Below are 15,682 nucleotides of genomic sequence, written 5' to 3'. Positions count from 1 at the left end.
CCTACCGCTGTGATCCTAGATGGTCCAGGTAAACCGAGGCAGACCAGTCGCCTTCTTAGAGTCACGGCAACAACCTTATTGAGCTCTGGTCCCAGTGAGGTGCTGGGTCTTCTGAGACCAAGTTCACTGGCAACCTCCCCCTCTCCTGCAGTGGAGCTCCCTCCATTTGAAAGGGACCTGCTGTCCTGGACGCTGATTTCTGAAGGCTTCATGGTAAGGACAGAGGGCCGCCTCGGGTGGTGTGGCCTCCTGGGGTCAGTGGGAACCTCTCAGTCTGTCCTCTGGGATTTTTATGAAGTCAGGTGCTGTGACAGCTCAGACCCAGTGGCTGGGGTCTGCTTCTTTGTACCCAAAACCTTCTTTTCCTGCGGTCTTACACAAAGGGAGCCTGACCCATCCTAACTAAGTAGGATAAAGAATGAACCAGACACGTTGGGTTAGTCTGCAGAGGGCCTGGGAGCCTGGGGGGGGGGGGTGCCTGTCCCTGAGAATTCCCTGTAATTGTGTGTCTGGTACACCAGGTGTGCCCCCTCCAGCTGCCATGTGACTAACGGGGTCCCTGCTCTGCCTGGGGGTCAGGGTGTGAAGGGAGATGGAGACCCTGATGCAGGGAGCCAAGGATGGACTGGGGTCACCCTTCTTGTCGTTCTGGACACCAATTCTTCTTTCCTCTCCAGGGGGAGTCAGAATCGCTGAGTGCTGAACGTGCTTGGCATTGTTTAAGGAATTCTATGGAAGATTATGCATAACTCCATTGTATCTTCCCCCACCCCCAAAGAATATAAGAATAAAACTACATACTCCCTGCTTCTAAATAGTTTATTGTGATTCATCCTGTTTGGAAAAACTAGAATTGCATTCTACTTCATAAACTAATTTTTATTTATTGAGGTCAAAAAAGATGAATTACATTTCCTGAATTAGGAACACTCTGCGTGTGTGTAGTATTAGCTTAATTTGCATAAATATAAATTACCTTAAACGTTATTATTATTGATGTTTGTATTGTTTCTTCAGCTGCTGAACTAGTACATTTTTGTTAAATGTGTATAAGCTGAAGTTTTAAGCTTGAATTGATACCATAGTGAAAATATATTTTACCCAGAAGTTTCCAGTGGGGCAGGAGGGTTTATTTCCATCTCTTTAGGCTTTCTCTGTTTATCTGGGACCTGGAAACTTTTGTCTTAACAGGTTTTTGCGTCTCTCAGATGCGCTGAGTGAGTGGAGGGTGGAATGGGGGCTGATTCATGGGAACTGTCTGTCCTCTTCATAACGGTAGTGTTTGTTACCACGAGTTATTGCAGTGAAGGGGAAAACCCAACCCCTTATGTGCCGTAACTGCCTTCGTTTTATGTTTTTCCAGTCTTCAAAACTGCTGTGGTCCTTGTGTATAAAGATGGTTCCAAACAGAAGAGGAAACTTGTAAGACTTCTTATTTCACCCCATAGTTTCAAAGTATCTCCCTTACTGTTTCTCAGTTGCATCTGCGTAATTGTAATTCTGCACCTTTGTCAGGCATGAGTGTTTTATAATTTTTTTTAAGTGTTGCTGAGGACTTAAGGAAATTGCCCATCCTGCCTTCCTGCAGGCAGACTCACGTTTAGAGCATGAAAGTAAATAGCTATTGGGCCTACCATGGCCAGAACCTACCTTCCTAATACCATTTTCATCCATTCCCTGTTCCTCCTGCCCCTCTGTGCTTGTTTTGGGATCCCTTTTCTCTTTCTTCCTTTGCCTCTCTTTTGCCTGACTTTGGTTAGCAAGCTTATTTGCGCACCCTCAGCAGATTTGACACATGGCCTCTGGCTTGCTGCTGGGTGAATAAAAGTGCACATGGGGGAGTGACCCGGGGTTCCAGCATCACTGCTTTGTTGTTGTTCTTGTTGGGGTTTTTTTTGAAAATTAAAACAATTGATTTGTTTTTTAAATTTTTAAAAAAGTTTTAGTTTTAATGACATATTTTTAAAATTTTATTATTTTATTGAAGTATAGTTGATTTATAGTATTGTGCCAGTCTCTGCTGTACAGCAAAGTGACTCAGTTACACACATGTAGACATTCCTTTTGTTATATTCTATTCCATTATGGTTTATCACAGGATATTGAATAGAGTTCCCTGTGCTCTACAATAGGACCTTGTTGTTTCTCCATTCTCTATATAATAGTTTACATCTGCTAACCCCAAATTCGCAGTCCTTCCCTCCCCCATACCCCTCCCCCTTGGCAACCACAAGTCTGTTCTCTATATCTGCAGCATCACTGGTTTAGAAAGTGTGTGCGGGTCTGGTCCGGGCTCAGCACAGAGTTCTCATGCACCTAGTTCCTTCTCTTCCTGCAGGTAGGATCTCACAGACTTTCAATTTACGAGGACTGGGACCCCTTCCGATTTCGACACATGATTCCTACCGAAGCTTTGCAGGTTCGAGCTTTGGCAAGTGCAGGTAAACTCTGAAACATGTTGGGTACATATTTCTGTGTATGTATGAATTGTTTTTCTGAATCCACGCTCTTGGTTCTAACCACCCTACCATCTTTTTTCTTCTGTGCTTAAGTCTCCTTTCCCTCAGTCTCTCCATTGCCTCTTATTTACCCAGCTGTTTATTAAATGAATGAACTAAGTGAATGGAGGTAGTGCCTTTAATATTGTTCCAAGGAATTCTATTCATTCTGTTATATATATTAATAATATTACAGTGACTCACATCGAAGTAGCAATGAGTCTTGTACTTCTGGGAAGAATCTTTGTGACCATGAGCAGACAAAGCCCATGTAAATAACTCAACTTGCCTTTTAACTGGGAGACCGAAAAAGACCACCCAAAGCACAAAAAAAGCCATTGAATACATTCTTTCTTCCTGAAGCATTACAAATCTTTATCTTTTTATCAGCATGAAATGTCAGTTATTTTTCTGTGACCCAAGTAGCTGTGAGGCAAGTTGTTAGGTAGTGTTGAATGTACTTGCTAAGATGATTAGTTGATGCTTTAGCGCATGAGAAGAGAAGTGAATGTCAGAACGGTGTTGACTAAGAATAGCAATATTGCTATGACTTGGAGGCCCCATCCAGGGCTTAATTTGAGGCTGTTTTAGGGAGGAGCAATCAGCAATGGTTCTCCCGGGCACACCTGAGAAGGAGCAGCTTTGGGGTCAAGTGGAAACTCTTGGGGCACACCTATTCCCGTCCCATTTGGACAGCAGGTACAGCTTTCTGGTTGTAAGAGGGGCCGTGGAAGTGGACCTCTGCAGGTGCACAGTGGATCTGTATTTCTCTTTTGTGTTTCTGGCATCTGGAATGAGCGTTAAGTTCTTCATGTCCGGTTGGTGTCACTCATTTTCTCCCCGTTTTCACTTGTCACCTCCATGAGCCATAAAATTGGCTCTAATCCTTATAGAACCAACTCTTCCCTAGTCCAGTGTCATGAGGAAGAACCTTCTGCAGTATTTGGGAAACCTCCAGTTACCCACCCAAGTTAAACTAGATGCCACTTCCTTCTCAGTTGTTTTGCATTGCAGGAGGAAAACTCAAATGCAGAAACCACATCTGGCAAATGTATTGGGGATGATTATTTGCCTTAAGAAGGTTTCTGTCCAATCTTCTGGCCCAGAGGACCCTCGTGCCTTTTTAGCTTTGATTTGATTTGTAAAATTGATTTACACATGAATTTTCAGGCCCCTGTAAATCACAGGTCTACAAACAGCTATAATAATATTTTGAGGTTTGGGCACTTAAACACTAGCATTGTCTTACTTTGCAATCTTAGATTGTGGATTATCTAGTTCATATGTTTCCTTGTGCCTGGTTTATAAATAGGACAGCGTATGCTTATAACAAACCGCAAAGGCTCCTCAGCCAGGAATTTTGCCTTCATTGAGGACTTAAATACATGAAGAATTTAAGTTTGGAAAACAAAGCCATCTTTGTGAAGATGATATTCCGTTCCCACCCTCGGTTTTTCATTCAAATCAAGTTTAAAATCAAGATAAAAGTTTATTTTAATGGACTGACAAAGACTAGCCAACACATCTCTTGTTATGAAATAAATTCCAGTGGATATGAGAATCAGAAGATGGAAATTTCTAGATTTCGTCTTCGTTTGGGAAAACCTGTGAAACTCTCTGCATATGGGTCCTGGTTGGTTAAATAATGTGGGCACGATGAGGGTTTGTAACTAGGGTTTTGAACCATTAGGTAAGGATGAGAGACTTTACAATGTGCAGTCTTGAGGTCTGCCGTGAATTGTTTCTTTCATAAACACTAATAAATGAATAACGTGGCAAAATAATGTGATATTCAGGCACTGAAAGACTTAGAAGTTATTTCTAAATATAACTGTTTCTCACTTTCTCAGTGTACCATTCTGGCTTCCTTCGGGTTGGCTGCTGTGGGCAGGCTGAGAAAGACGAGCCCCATTCGTTCCCAGGACAAGCTTGTCCAGGGCACTAGTCCCAGTTGCTCAGGGGGAAGGCTGTGCTGCAGATGGCAAGGGCCTGCCTCTTTATATCACTGGCCTGATGAAATCAGCACTGGAATCTTGGGCTCTGTCTAGTCCAACTGTTGCCAAAACAACTAATCACTTAATTAAAATAGTTCAGCCAAAAGGGCTGTGCAGCTAAAAGGGTCAGTTTTTCCATCAATATGATTGACTGATTGTCCTTTTAGACCATCCAGAAGGAGATTTTAGCAACTGGTAATTTTCCAGGCATTCTTTTTCTTCACGCCCATTAAGTTCTCAATCATCTTGTCTCTTGAGATCACAGGATAGGAATGAAGTTTCTTTGGTCTTATGTGGCTCTGCTCTATTTAATCCTACACCAAAGCATGGGAAATGCTTTTGTAAAAATGCAGATAAATCTCTTTGAAACATACTCTCATTCATCCTTGTTTTAATTTCTCTAGACACAGAAGCAAATGCTGTGTGTGAAATTGTCCACGTAAAATCGGAGTCTGAAGGGAGGCCGGAGAGGGTCTTCCACCTGTGCTGCAGGTGAGCCCGGAGCCGTGACGTGTGGGAGGTGCCGCCCAGAGGGAAGGGATGTAACTGTGCTTGGTGTCCCCAACCCCTCTGGCTTCTGCAGACCAGCTTGTGCATCCCTAGAAGCTGCATCCTTTTTCTTGTGCACTTGAGAAAGTATTTAACACTTATCAAGTAACAGTAATTGGATGAACTAAACTAATTTTATCAGAATGTAGACAGTAACCTGGTTAATATCTTTCTAAAAAGAAATCGGAATTTTCACGTATATATTCGACCTTCAAACGAGGGCTTTCTTCCTATATGTACATTTGGTGGGTTAGAAGGACATGGTTGTGTCATGTTTTGTTTTGGTGTTTGGGCGCATCATTTGTACTGTAACATCTCTGAGGTGCAGCAGATGGAGAGTCACCTGGGAGCAGGTGAGGGTGTGTGCAGTCTTGCTGGGATTCCTCATCGTGTAGGGAAACTTCAACCTAGGGAGGCTGGCTCAAGTGACTCAGGTTCCCCTACGGATCTGGAGTGGAAGCTGAACTTAACGATGTGGGCTTCCACTTACTTCTTCTTCTTCTTTCCCTCCTCTCACCATTCCCCGCTCCTCCTCCTCTTCTTCCTCCTTTTTGGGCTCTGTCATTAAGAATTTGAGAATTGTACGTTTCTCAAGTGCAGCCAATTCTCTCTCTCTCTCTTATTTTTGGCCTAAAGACACCAGGCTGGATGGTGCCAACAGCCAGCATTCTGATACTTTGGCTTTAAGTATGATCTGTACTCCATGATGCTTTAATTTTATCATAGGTGCTTAGTAGTTTATTCAGTACTTACCCAATACCCCACACCGTGGGTAGTATACTATGGGTTGCCCACACACACAATAAAAAGTCAACGGAATCAATATTTCATGGTTGTTAGTAATGTTTTGTAACGTGGCTGCTGATACAGTAAGAAGGCACATTTACCAAGCATGAACTATGCTGAACACCTGACATGCATTACTTCACTTAGTCAGACTGAGGTACTGTTATTCCATTTGACAAATGGGGCGCCGAGGCTCACAGAGGGTACTTTGCTAAAACCTTATAGCAAATGAATACTGAGTTCAAACTCAGTGGGTTTGACTTCAAAGCCCATGTTTTGTGTTTCTGCATTGCCTCTTTGTTGGGTGTTGGGTGACAGGGATCAATAAATCCAGATCCCAGGAAGCTGTTGGAACTAGAATTGAAATTTTTTTCAGATAATCTACATGTGGTTTAGCACCATCTTTACCGTCTATTTTAGGCTCATCTGCTTGCGACTTTGTTGATAAATCCACAGGGTCCAGTGAGCCCGCCCATAGAGATGCCATATTCACTGTTAATAAGGAATGCCAGCTAAAACTTGGCTTGGGTAAAACTATGAAGAACTTAACAAGAAAAATAACTGACCTAAGAAGCACTTTTTTTATCGTACAAATTGGAAGTTGGGAAGATTTTCCAGTTCTTAACAATGTAACTTTAATATTTACATGTTGAAGTGTGTCCTGGAAGGTGTTGATATTTAACAGGCAATGATATCCAACTCAGAGGAAACTAAGGATGTTGGGACATCAGTTTCCAAGTGCGCTGCAGAGCAGCAAGAATCTTGTGGTTCCTTTGTCTGTAAAACATTTTAGAATGAAAGGCTCTGCCTTAAGTACCAAGAGCAGAATCTGGCAACTTTGTGGTGCAAAATCCATCTCTCCATCAATCTATTCATTTATGGGCTGCTCGGTCCCAAATTGGCTGCAGGAGATGAATCACAAAGCATAAAGGGAAAGGAATACGTGTTCTTTATCTCCAGCGATGAAAACACTGCTGCTCGCAGTGAAATTGGAGTCGTGGCCTCAGTCTTTAACCTTTGGTCCTCAGGGATATTTGTTTGGCTGCACCTGATAACATCAGAAGTTCCATCATGTGTTAAGTGCTGTTTCCCTAACAGGTGTAAATCTTCTTTTCATAGCTCCCCAGAGAGCAGAAAGGATTTCTTGAAGGCTGTGCATTCCATCCTGCGTGATAAGCACAGAAGACAGCTCCTGAAGACCGAAAGCCTTCCCTCGTCCCAGCAATATGTCCCTTTTGGAGGAAAACGATTGTGTGCGCTGAAAGGGGCCAGGCCAGCCATGAGCAGGGCAGGTACTGTGGGGATTCAGACGTTCAAGATCCCTGTCATCCCCACTCCACTGTAGAACTGACGTCCTCATTGAGAAAGACTTAAGACGTGGCCTTGCGGGGGCTAACGCTGGAGTACATTCTTCCCTGGTGTGAGGTTCCCGGCCTTTGCCTCCCTCCCTTGGTTTAAGCCTCTTGCCCTCCCTCAAGCTTTCCCTTCGCTGCCCTCCTCCTTCTGGCTGGTGAGCTCCCCTCTCATTTGCCAAGCTGGGAAGTGAGTGCATTCTCTTTCTGGAGGGGCTGTCTTAGCCCGCTTGCCGAATGAGAGTTGCTGCTTTGCATGACAGCCAGCTTTGTCCAGCAAAAAGCAGTGTGTGATGTCTCAGCAAAGTCACAGCCCACCATTCTGAGAACATGGTGGCTTTTTTCTTGAGAAACAGAGCCATGCCTGTTCTCAGTAAGGAGTCCATGTTTGGTAGACCAGATGACCCATCAGATTTTACCCTCACCTTGGGCCTGCAACTCTATTTTTAGCTTCCGTGTTCATTTGGGGAAGCCTTTAGCTGCTATTAGAAAAGAGGAATCTGGAGTTCAAGTGGTCCCAGGGTAAATATTCTTTTAGGGCTTATTCTACCACCTTGAAGCAGTAAAGATCAATACTACTACCTATAAATGGCATTAAAGTCTATCTAGGAAGAAAGATAGTTTCATAACTCTTAGGTATTAATGACATCAAGACATTAACAATTTTTATCACTCCTTTAAGAGGCAGTCCAGAATTTTTCAGGGAAGATTCCAATAAAAGAGGCTTCCTTTGCATTTGCCAGAAAGGCTTCTGATCTCTGTTCTAAAGAATTTTCTGCCTGTTCTCAATTGTGTTGAAGAGGCAGGTATGGTACTGTGAATGGTTGAAGGTTTTCATAGACATAACCCTGACAGAGTGTATTATAGTCTTTAAGTACTTTAATTTAACTAATGTTAAGGGGCTAGTTATCTTATATCTATTCTCCAATCAGTTGATAAGTGTTTACTGAAAACCTGGTATGGTGAACCCCCAGTACTCTTCTGGGCTCACCAGTGTCATGCATACTTCCCTATCCACAATTTCTCAAGGAGTCCTCATATAAAAAGCTTTCTCATCCCTTTCGAGCTCACAGCAGAGAATTTCACCTTGGAATTGTCTCATTTGTTCCTTTTACTTGCCACATATATTTAATTAGGATTGGGAATATGTGTCCCAACCTCAGGAAACCCCACCTGTCATTGGTCAGGTTTCTGTTGTTAATCGATGAACCTAAAGTCAGAGCTGCATTCACTTTGAAACTAAGCATTTTTAGTCTGTAGGACACTCAGAAGTTCTCCTGCTGAGATCCCTCTGGGAAGAAAACAAAGTTGCTACAACCTACCCCATCATCTTGAATATCAAGAGAGAGAGCCTTGATGTCAGAGCCTGTTGGCTTTGGCTGATGGGAAGAGTTTTTGCTTGATGGCTCATTTTTGGCTGAAGGAAAGTCTTTTATCACTCTGCTTTTGAAGCGCCTCACTATCGTCAGAATCTTCAAATTAGATGATTTAAAAATGGTGTTGGAGTGGGTCAGCACAGCACTAGCTAATCAGTCTTAATAGTGAACAGTGGAAATACTCGAATCAAAGATTGTCTCCTGGAACCCCGTAAGGCTGGCTGGGTTATTCTTATGCTTCATTATGCATTGTCATGAATACCCAGCTAGTTTATTTCTCTTTTTGCTCAGTAAAGGCAAATAGCCAGTCTCCCTTAGTCTAAAAGCACTTTATGTCTGCCAGTAACCTAACTACACATTTTTTTTGTTTTTCCAACGTTTTCTTATGAAAATTTTCAGGCATATAGAACAAATGAAAGAATTGTATACATTCATACCTACTGTCTGTAATATTTTTTATATTTTCATTGTCACATATTTATTCATCTGTCATCCATCAACTCGTCTTACTTTTGACACATTTCTAGAATACAGACATTAGCATACTTTACTCCTAAATACTTAAACCTGCACATCATTGACAAATATTTCCAATATCCCAATTTGGAATTGAGGTAATTCTAATAGAGTGATTGGAGAGAGCCAGGCTCCACGCTGGTGGTACTGAGATAAAACTGAACAGTAATTTCTGCTTCTTTCCAGTGGAGTGATAGTAGTAGTAGTATTGTTTGTTTTTTTTTAATTCTTTCTTTTTTCCATTTTTCCTGGAAATGATTTTCATTCCCCTCCTTGAGTGAGAGTGGCGTCTGTTTACTCCATGCTTTAAGGTGATAGAACACTCAGGAATGATGATGGAAGCACAGGGGTCTGAGACAGAGGATGGTCAGAGCGGGAGCCAATTTAGACCACTGTCCAGCTCACTGACCTTGTACCTGCTGTATTTGAAGCCAAGGCTGCACTTGGCGGTAATTATGAATAGTCACCTTACTTCTAGCAGCACTGAAGCAGTTTAATGGTTTTTCAGGCTTAGATTTCAGGAAAGTAGCTCCTAAGTGGTGTCTAGGCTCCTCCCTTCCACTGGAAAGCCCATGGTACATTTCAGTATCGAGCGAGAAGTGGCAACGTTTCCATGTGTCTTGTGTGTGTGTGTTTGTGTGTGTGTGATTGTTTGCTTGATTGGGTGGTGTCTTTTGTTTGTTTTTAATAATACTGGCTTCCTAGAGGGCAGTAGGGTGAAAGAATGAATTCAAAGATTTGTTTTTCTTAACTCTTAGTCACTTTATCTAGCACTTTGTTAATCAGCTGCTTGGGTGTTGTATTATTTATTTCTCTTTCCACTCCGGCACTGGTAGTTTAATTGCTTTGTAGAAGAGAAATTGGGGATACACAGAACAGAGACAGGAGGGGCTAAGGCTCACATTTGCTTTAGCCTCAAGTTCACATGGGGCTTTGTCAGAAAGAGGACTTAATATCTCTGAGACCCACTCTTTCTGTAGCTTCTCCAAAAACAGTGCTGTGCCCTTAAGGTACCTGCAGATCCTCAAGAAATGTTACATTCAGTTTTCTAGAAAGCAATATAACTTGGACCAGTGTTTTTCCCTGCTTGATATATCATGGTGATTTCTGCAAAGACAATGAAACTCTAGAGGCCTGCTCCATCCTTACTAGAGATTTAGTCCAACTAAATGACTCTAGGACAGCCCCGGGAGATTCCCAGAGCACTGTGACATGGGCCATGGTCGGAACTGAGGGCACTAATTAATCCCAACATCAGTTGTGCACTCGACAGCAGCAAGAAGCTGCACTCCCTGTCTCCCAGGTGCACAGGGTAGAGAAACTGATTATTTCAGAGGGAGTTGAATCCCCTTTCCCCCATAACCTACAACCCACCCATATGCTGCCCCCAGCTGCCCCCCCTCCTTGCCCTTACATCGATGGCGGTAACATCCTCCAAGTCCACACACTTGTGCAAGGTAACGACCCCAAGACAGACTGGTAAAATCCGGACTTTAAGCCCCAAACGACATCCAGGTCCTGAATGCATATCGTGTAGTCTTTACTTTCCTTTTCTTGTATTTGCTTTCTGGATTTTCATCGCACGTAAAGCATGTGGGCGTTTTATTTTTATATTTTTGTGTGTGTGCGCAGTGTCCGCCCCAAGCAAGTCTCTTGGGAGGAGGAGGCGGCGACTGGCCCGAAACAGGTTTACCATTGACTCTGATGCCATCTCCGCCAGCAGCCCGGAGAAGGAGTCCCAGCAGCCCCCCGGTGGCGGGGACACTGACCGCTGGGTAGAGGAACAGTTTGACCTTGCTCGGTACGAGGAGCAGGATGACATCAAGGAGACGGACATCCTCAGTGACGATGATGAGTTCTGTGAGTCCGCGAAGGGCGCCACCGCGGACAGAGACCTGCGGGAGCGGCTTCAGGCCGCCTGCATCAGTCAGCGGGAGGGAGGCCAGAAGCCCCTGCATAGTCACGCGTCCCGCATGACGCAGCTCAAGAAGCAAGCCGCCCTGTCGGGCATCAACGGAGGCCCGGAGAGCACGAGCGAGGAGGTTATCTGGGTTAGGCGTGAAGACTTTGCCCCCTCCAGGAAGCTGAACACTGAGATCTGACTCTCAACATTCCCCGGTAGAGACAGTCCTTGTAGATACGTCTCCCGCCCCGCCCCTACTCCACCCCCCCTCCCGGACTCTCGAGGGGGAGAATGCTCCCTTTACGTCGCACTCTTGCACACACGGTTTTGGCAGCTGACTTTGTTCCGAAGCCAAGTAGCCACCCAACTATATCGTTTCTAACAACATCGGAAAGAATTGTTCAAGAATCCCAAATCAGCTTGAGTCCTATCTCTCTATATTACCAAGGGCTTTTATTTATTCTCAATTAATCAGGGCCTAAAGAATTAAAAAAAAAAAAATTCTATAGCACTGGAAAGCAAATTACCCCAGGAGTTGAAGTATGTACAACAGATTAGTTTAAAGGGTAGCACACGAAAAAATAATAAAAGATTCTATCTGAAATCAGTCCAGGAGCCATCTCCTAGTTGGGGAGACAAAGCAACTGTACAGCTTGCAGTGTTCTTACTCCTTTCCCTCTTAAACGTCTGAGAATATCTGTGTATTTTAAGAATGTGTGAGGAGAGGGTGGAGATTTATGTTTCCATGAGCCTTTTTTTTTTCTTTTTTTCTTTTCCTCTTCTGTTTAGGTCTATCGCTGGTCTTACTCGATGTCGGTGTTCGGAGGTTCTAGTTTTGCATAGAATTATAAAGATGCCAAACTCCTTGGAAAGAGATCCAAATTTATCACTTGAAAAAAAAAAAACACTATTTTTTGTATTTTACCTGAGATGCGGGGGGCACAAACAGATGAGACTTTTACACAGTGTTAGTGTAACTCTGAGTTTAAAAAATGAGGATTTTACCTTTTACAGAGAGAGTGAGGCGTGGTGATTTTATATTTATATATGAAAGGCCAACAAGATGCTTAGGAGAAACTTTTTTCCCAAGAAGCAGCTTTGTTTTTTTTGTTTTTTGTTTGTTTGTTTGTTTTTTTAATTTAAATGTTTGAATCTCTATTTGAGATGGGAGCTTGGTTGGATTAAACATGACACCGGGATGGGCAATGTGTGTGTCTGTTGCACATGGCGGGGGAGGGGAGACGACTCCTCATGGGGTTGCCATGGTGATCATTGGTTTTCTAGTTGCATCTTCATCCATAGATTACCTACTCCTTCCCTGACAGTCCATAACCAAACCGTTTAACAAAACCACCTATTCAAAAACATGTCTTGGGTTTAACACCTTCTTCATGCCAACAAAACAGGGTAAACATGCTAAAAAAAGTAATGTTCTAAACAGATTTCCAAATAGGAAGAACAAAAACAAGTTAAAGCACTTTCAATTTTTTTTTTTTTTAGAAAAGGTTTATAGCTTTTTTTTTTCCCGTTTCACGATGTCCACTTCCTAAGAAAGGTTTAAATAATATGAAAACTTTCTTTTTGGGGAAAATATCTATTTGATGTTTGACACATCAGTAGGTACTTTAAAGACCTGAATTTTATAGTAGCTTTAGGAATTATATTTTATAAAAATCAGTTATGACTTTATATTTCCAGACAATAGAGAGTTCAGAACATCATGCTCTTGTGCCCCTGCTTGCTTTTACCTGCTTTCCCACCCTGTATCCCTCCCCTTTCGGGTTTCCAGGGCTTTGAGCTTGATCTTTTGAGAGTTTTATTCTATTAAATTTTTGCTATATCTTCTGATTTTCTTAAAGAGCTTTAGAATGATTTCTATACCCTTCGTATCACTGCATTGTTCCATTTCATCTCCAGTTCGATTGTGTCTGGGTGGAAAACTGAAGCAGAGGCTTCTAATAGCCCCATTTACCACTCCCAGTGCAACGGGTTTGTCTGAAAATGCTGGAAAGTCTGGTGCTTGGAGAGGGTGCCATTGTCTCTTGTACATAAGGTCATGATGTGTCTATGTCAAAAGTTCTTATATATTTCTTTTATAAGCTGAAAGAAGGTCTATTTTTATGTTTTTAGGTCTATGAATGGAACGTTGTAAATGCCTGTCAGACAATAAAAAATACTGAAAAGTGGACAGTCCTGTGCCTTTTTGGGTGGGAGGGATGGATATGAACTGTTGAATATGTGGGAGAAGATACCTAAGGCTGCCTTTCTTTTCGACAAATATCATGACCATCAAGGGAAAGCTGATTTGGTGGAGCTTGAAGTTTTTTTTATTTTTTTAATTGAGGTATAATTGATATATAACTGATAGTTTCAGATACTAAACATAATGTATATATTGCAAAACTATCACCACAATAAGTCTAGTTAACATCCATCATCATCCATAGTTATAAAAAATATTTTTCTGTGATGAGAACCTTCAAGATCCACTCTCCTAAGAAGCTACTTTCAAATATGCAATATAGTGTTATGAGCTATAGCCCCCATGCTGTGTATTACATCCCCATGACTTATTTTGTAACAGGAAGTTTGTACCTTTTGATGTCCTTCACCTTTTTTGCCCATACCCCCGCCCCACCTCAGGCAACCACCGGTCAGTTCTCTATATCCATGAGCTTGGTTTAGTTGTGGTTTTTTGTTTGTTTTTTAGATTCCACATATAAATGAGATGATAATGGTGTTTATCGTTTGCTATCGGTAGAGCTTGAAGCTTTTTTTGTTTTAAATTTTATTGGAGCATAGTTGATTTACAATGTTGTGTTAGTTTCAGGTGTACAGCAAAGTGATTCAGTTGTACATATACGTATATTCATTCTTTTTAAGATTCTTTTCCCATATAGGTTATTACAGAATACTGAGTAGAGTTTCCTGTGCTATACAGTAGGTCCTTGTTGGTTATCTATTTTTTTATATAGTAGCGTGTGTATGTTAATCCCAAGCTCCTAATTTATTCCTCCCCCCACGTTTCCCCTTTGGTAACCATGAGTTTGTTTTCAGAATCTTTGAGTCTGTCTCTGTTTTGTAAATAAGTTCATTTATATCATTTTTTAAAAATTAGAGTCCACATATGAGTGACGTATTTGTCAGTAGAGCTTGAAGTTTTAACAACAGCGACCAAAAGACATTACAGTTCCTCGACATCTTGGTCTGCTGATGATGGAGAATACGAAATAGCACAGATACGGATCTGTACCCATGCTGAGCACTCTTTTCCAGTATCCTGCCCCCTCCTGGTGCGAGCAGGGAGAGGGGTGCCAGGGGAAGAATTGGGGTGAAGTGCAGAGCTTAGACTGACCTGGGGGGGGGGGTGAGCTCTTGAACGCAAGATCTGCCTCCACATTCTGTCCCTGGGGGTCTTGCTGCCTGAGTCTTCCACAGCCTCACAGAAGAAGTAAATGTGGTTTTGGGCTGCCTCACCTTTCCCTTTCAGAGCCCCAGATCTTACTCCTGCCCAGTCCCTTACGAACCTTCCCCATCAAAGTTGACCCCACCCACCCCTCCCCTCCAGGTGAACAGGTTTTCTCTTCCTGCCTTCCCTAAAGTAAAAGAGTTCCTCTCACGGCCACAGGTGAGCGGTTCCTGGAAGAATATCAGCATCAGATCCTAGGAGCTTGTTAGGAATGCACCCAGACCTACTAAAGCGGAACCCGCATTTTAACAAGATACCCAGGTGATACATATGCATGTTCAAGTTTGAGAAGTGTTGGTTTGGCAGTCTCTAAACGTTTTGATGTTGAGCGGTGATCTGGAGCACATACCTTTTAAAGTATATTCAGTCTCTGCTGTACCAATATATACATTTTAAGATACAAAAAGATTTCTTCCTGTACCCGTTGTATTTCTTTGGGGAGATAACTGAAGGACACCTGATGAAATTATTCCAACACTTTGCACTCGGTATAAGTGAGAATTAGGCAGTTTGGGCTGCCTTCCTGTCCAGTTTCTGAATCTGTCAGTGTGGAAAAATTGAGGGCTTGAAGTCAAGTATACAGAAATAGCCATTCCTTTTTACCTGAACTTAATTTCTCTTTTGGGTTCGCATCCCACCAGGCAGGCAAAACATGCCCTCGGTTCACCTTTCTCTCCCTGGTTGTCAAGATTTGGAGGTAATAAGGGTGGCGTCCCCCCTCCAGTCTTGGGGTCCATTCATCGACCGAGGGAGCTCTAGCCACGACCATTGTCCTGGTCTATGTCCACAGGCTCTGTCAAGTTGGCTGGTGTGCTCTCCAGTGTTTCCTTTTGCCCAGCTCAGGTTTCTCCCCTCTGCAACCAGGTCCGTTGCGTGCTGTGTCCCCCTGCTGGTATGTTACCAGGATTCCTTTCCCAATCTTGCCCCTTCCACCCCTCAGACCTCCCTCTCCTGCCTGCATCCCCAGGCAGTGGATATGCCTTTCTGTGTGTGGGTGGGTTGGATGAGAGTGTGGGGAGCAGTGTAGACTAGCCCTTACTTTTTTCTCAGACTTTTTGTTGATACCCAATTTTTACCCGAGTCTTACAGGCAATTTCTGCTTTTCATCTTGCTACAAGCCTCTCCCGGAGTAGGGAATCCCCATGACAGTCCCTTCTTAGAGGTAAGTATTGGGCAGGTAGGGAAGAGGGAGAAATGAAAATACAGGGAGAAAAATAAAAAACAAATACTCAAAATATT

At 42.8% G+C, this 15,682-nt stretch overlaps 1 protein-coding gene across 9 annotated transcripts in view; it reads left to right on the top strand.

The window, feature by feature from the left end:
• The window catches only part of TIAM1 (TIAM Rac1 associated GEF 1), a 407,741-nt gene extending 394,579 nt beyond the window's left edge, over positions 1 to 13,162 (top strand). For all 9 annotated transcript variants that reach the window (XM_057545316.1, XM_028166880.2, XM_057545319.1 and 6 more), the window contains 5 exons: positions 1,364 to 1,422; positions 2,339 to 2,441; positions 4,897 to 4,984; positions 6,947 to 7,119; positions 10,704 to 13,162. In XM_057545316.1, coding sequence (XP_057401299.1) covers positions 1,364 to 1,422; positions 2,339 to 2,441; positions 4,897 to 4,984; positions 6,947 to 7,119; positions 10,704 to 11,173 — 893 coding nt within the window. In that variant the 3' untranslated portion in view covers positions 11,174 to 13,162. The remainder of the gene's footprint in view (positions 1 to 1,363; positions 1,423 to 2,338; positions 2,442 to 4,896; positions 4,985 to 6,946; positions 7,120 to 10,703) is intronic.
• The last annotated feature ends 2,520 nt before the right edge of the window (positions 13,163 to 15,682 follow it).

This window comes from Balaenoptera acutorostrata, chromosome 4 (genome assembly GCF_949987535.1).
Source record: "Balaenoptera acutorostrata chromosome 4, mBalAcu1.1, whole genome shotgun sequence".
NCBI classification, from domain to species: domain Eukaryota; kingdom Metazoa; phylum Chordata; class Mammalia; order Artiodactyla; family Balaenopteridae; genus Balaenoptera; species Balaenoptera acutorostrata.
The sequence above is the reverse complement of the archived record's forward strand: the minus strand, read 5'-3'. Positions and strand labels throughout refer to the sequence as shown.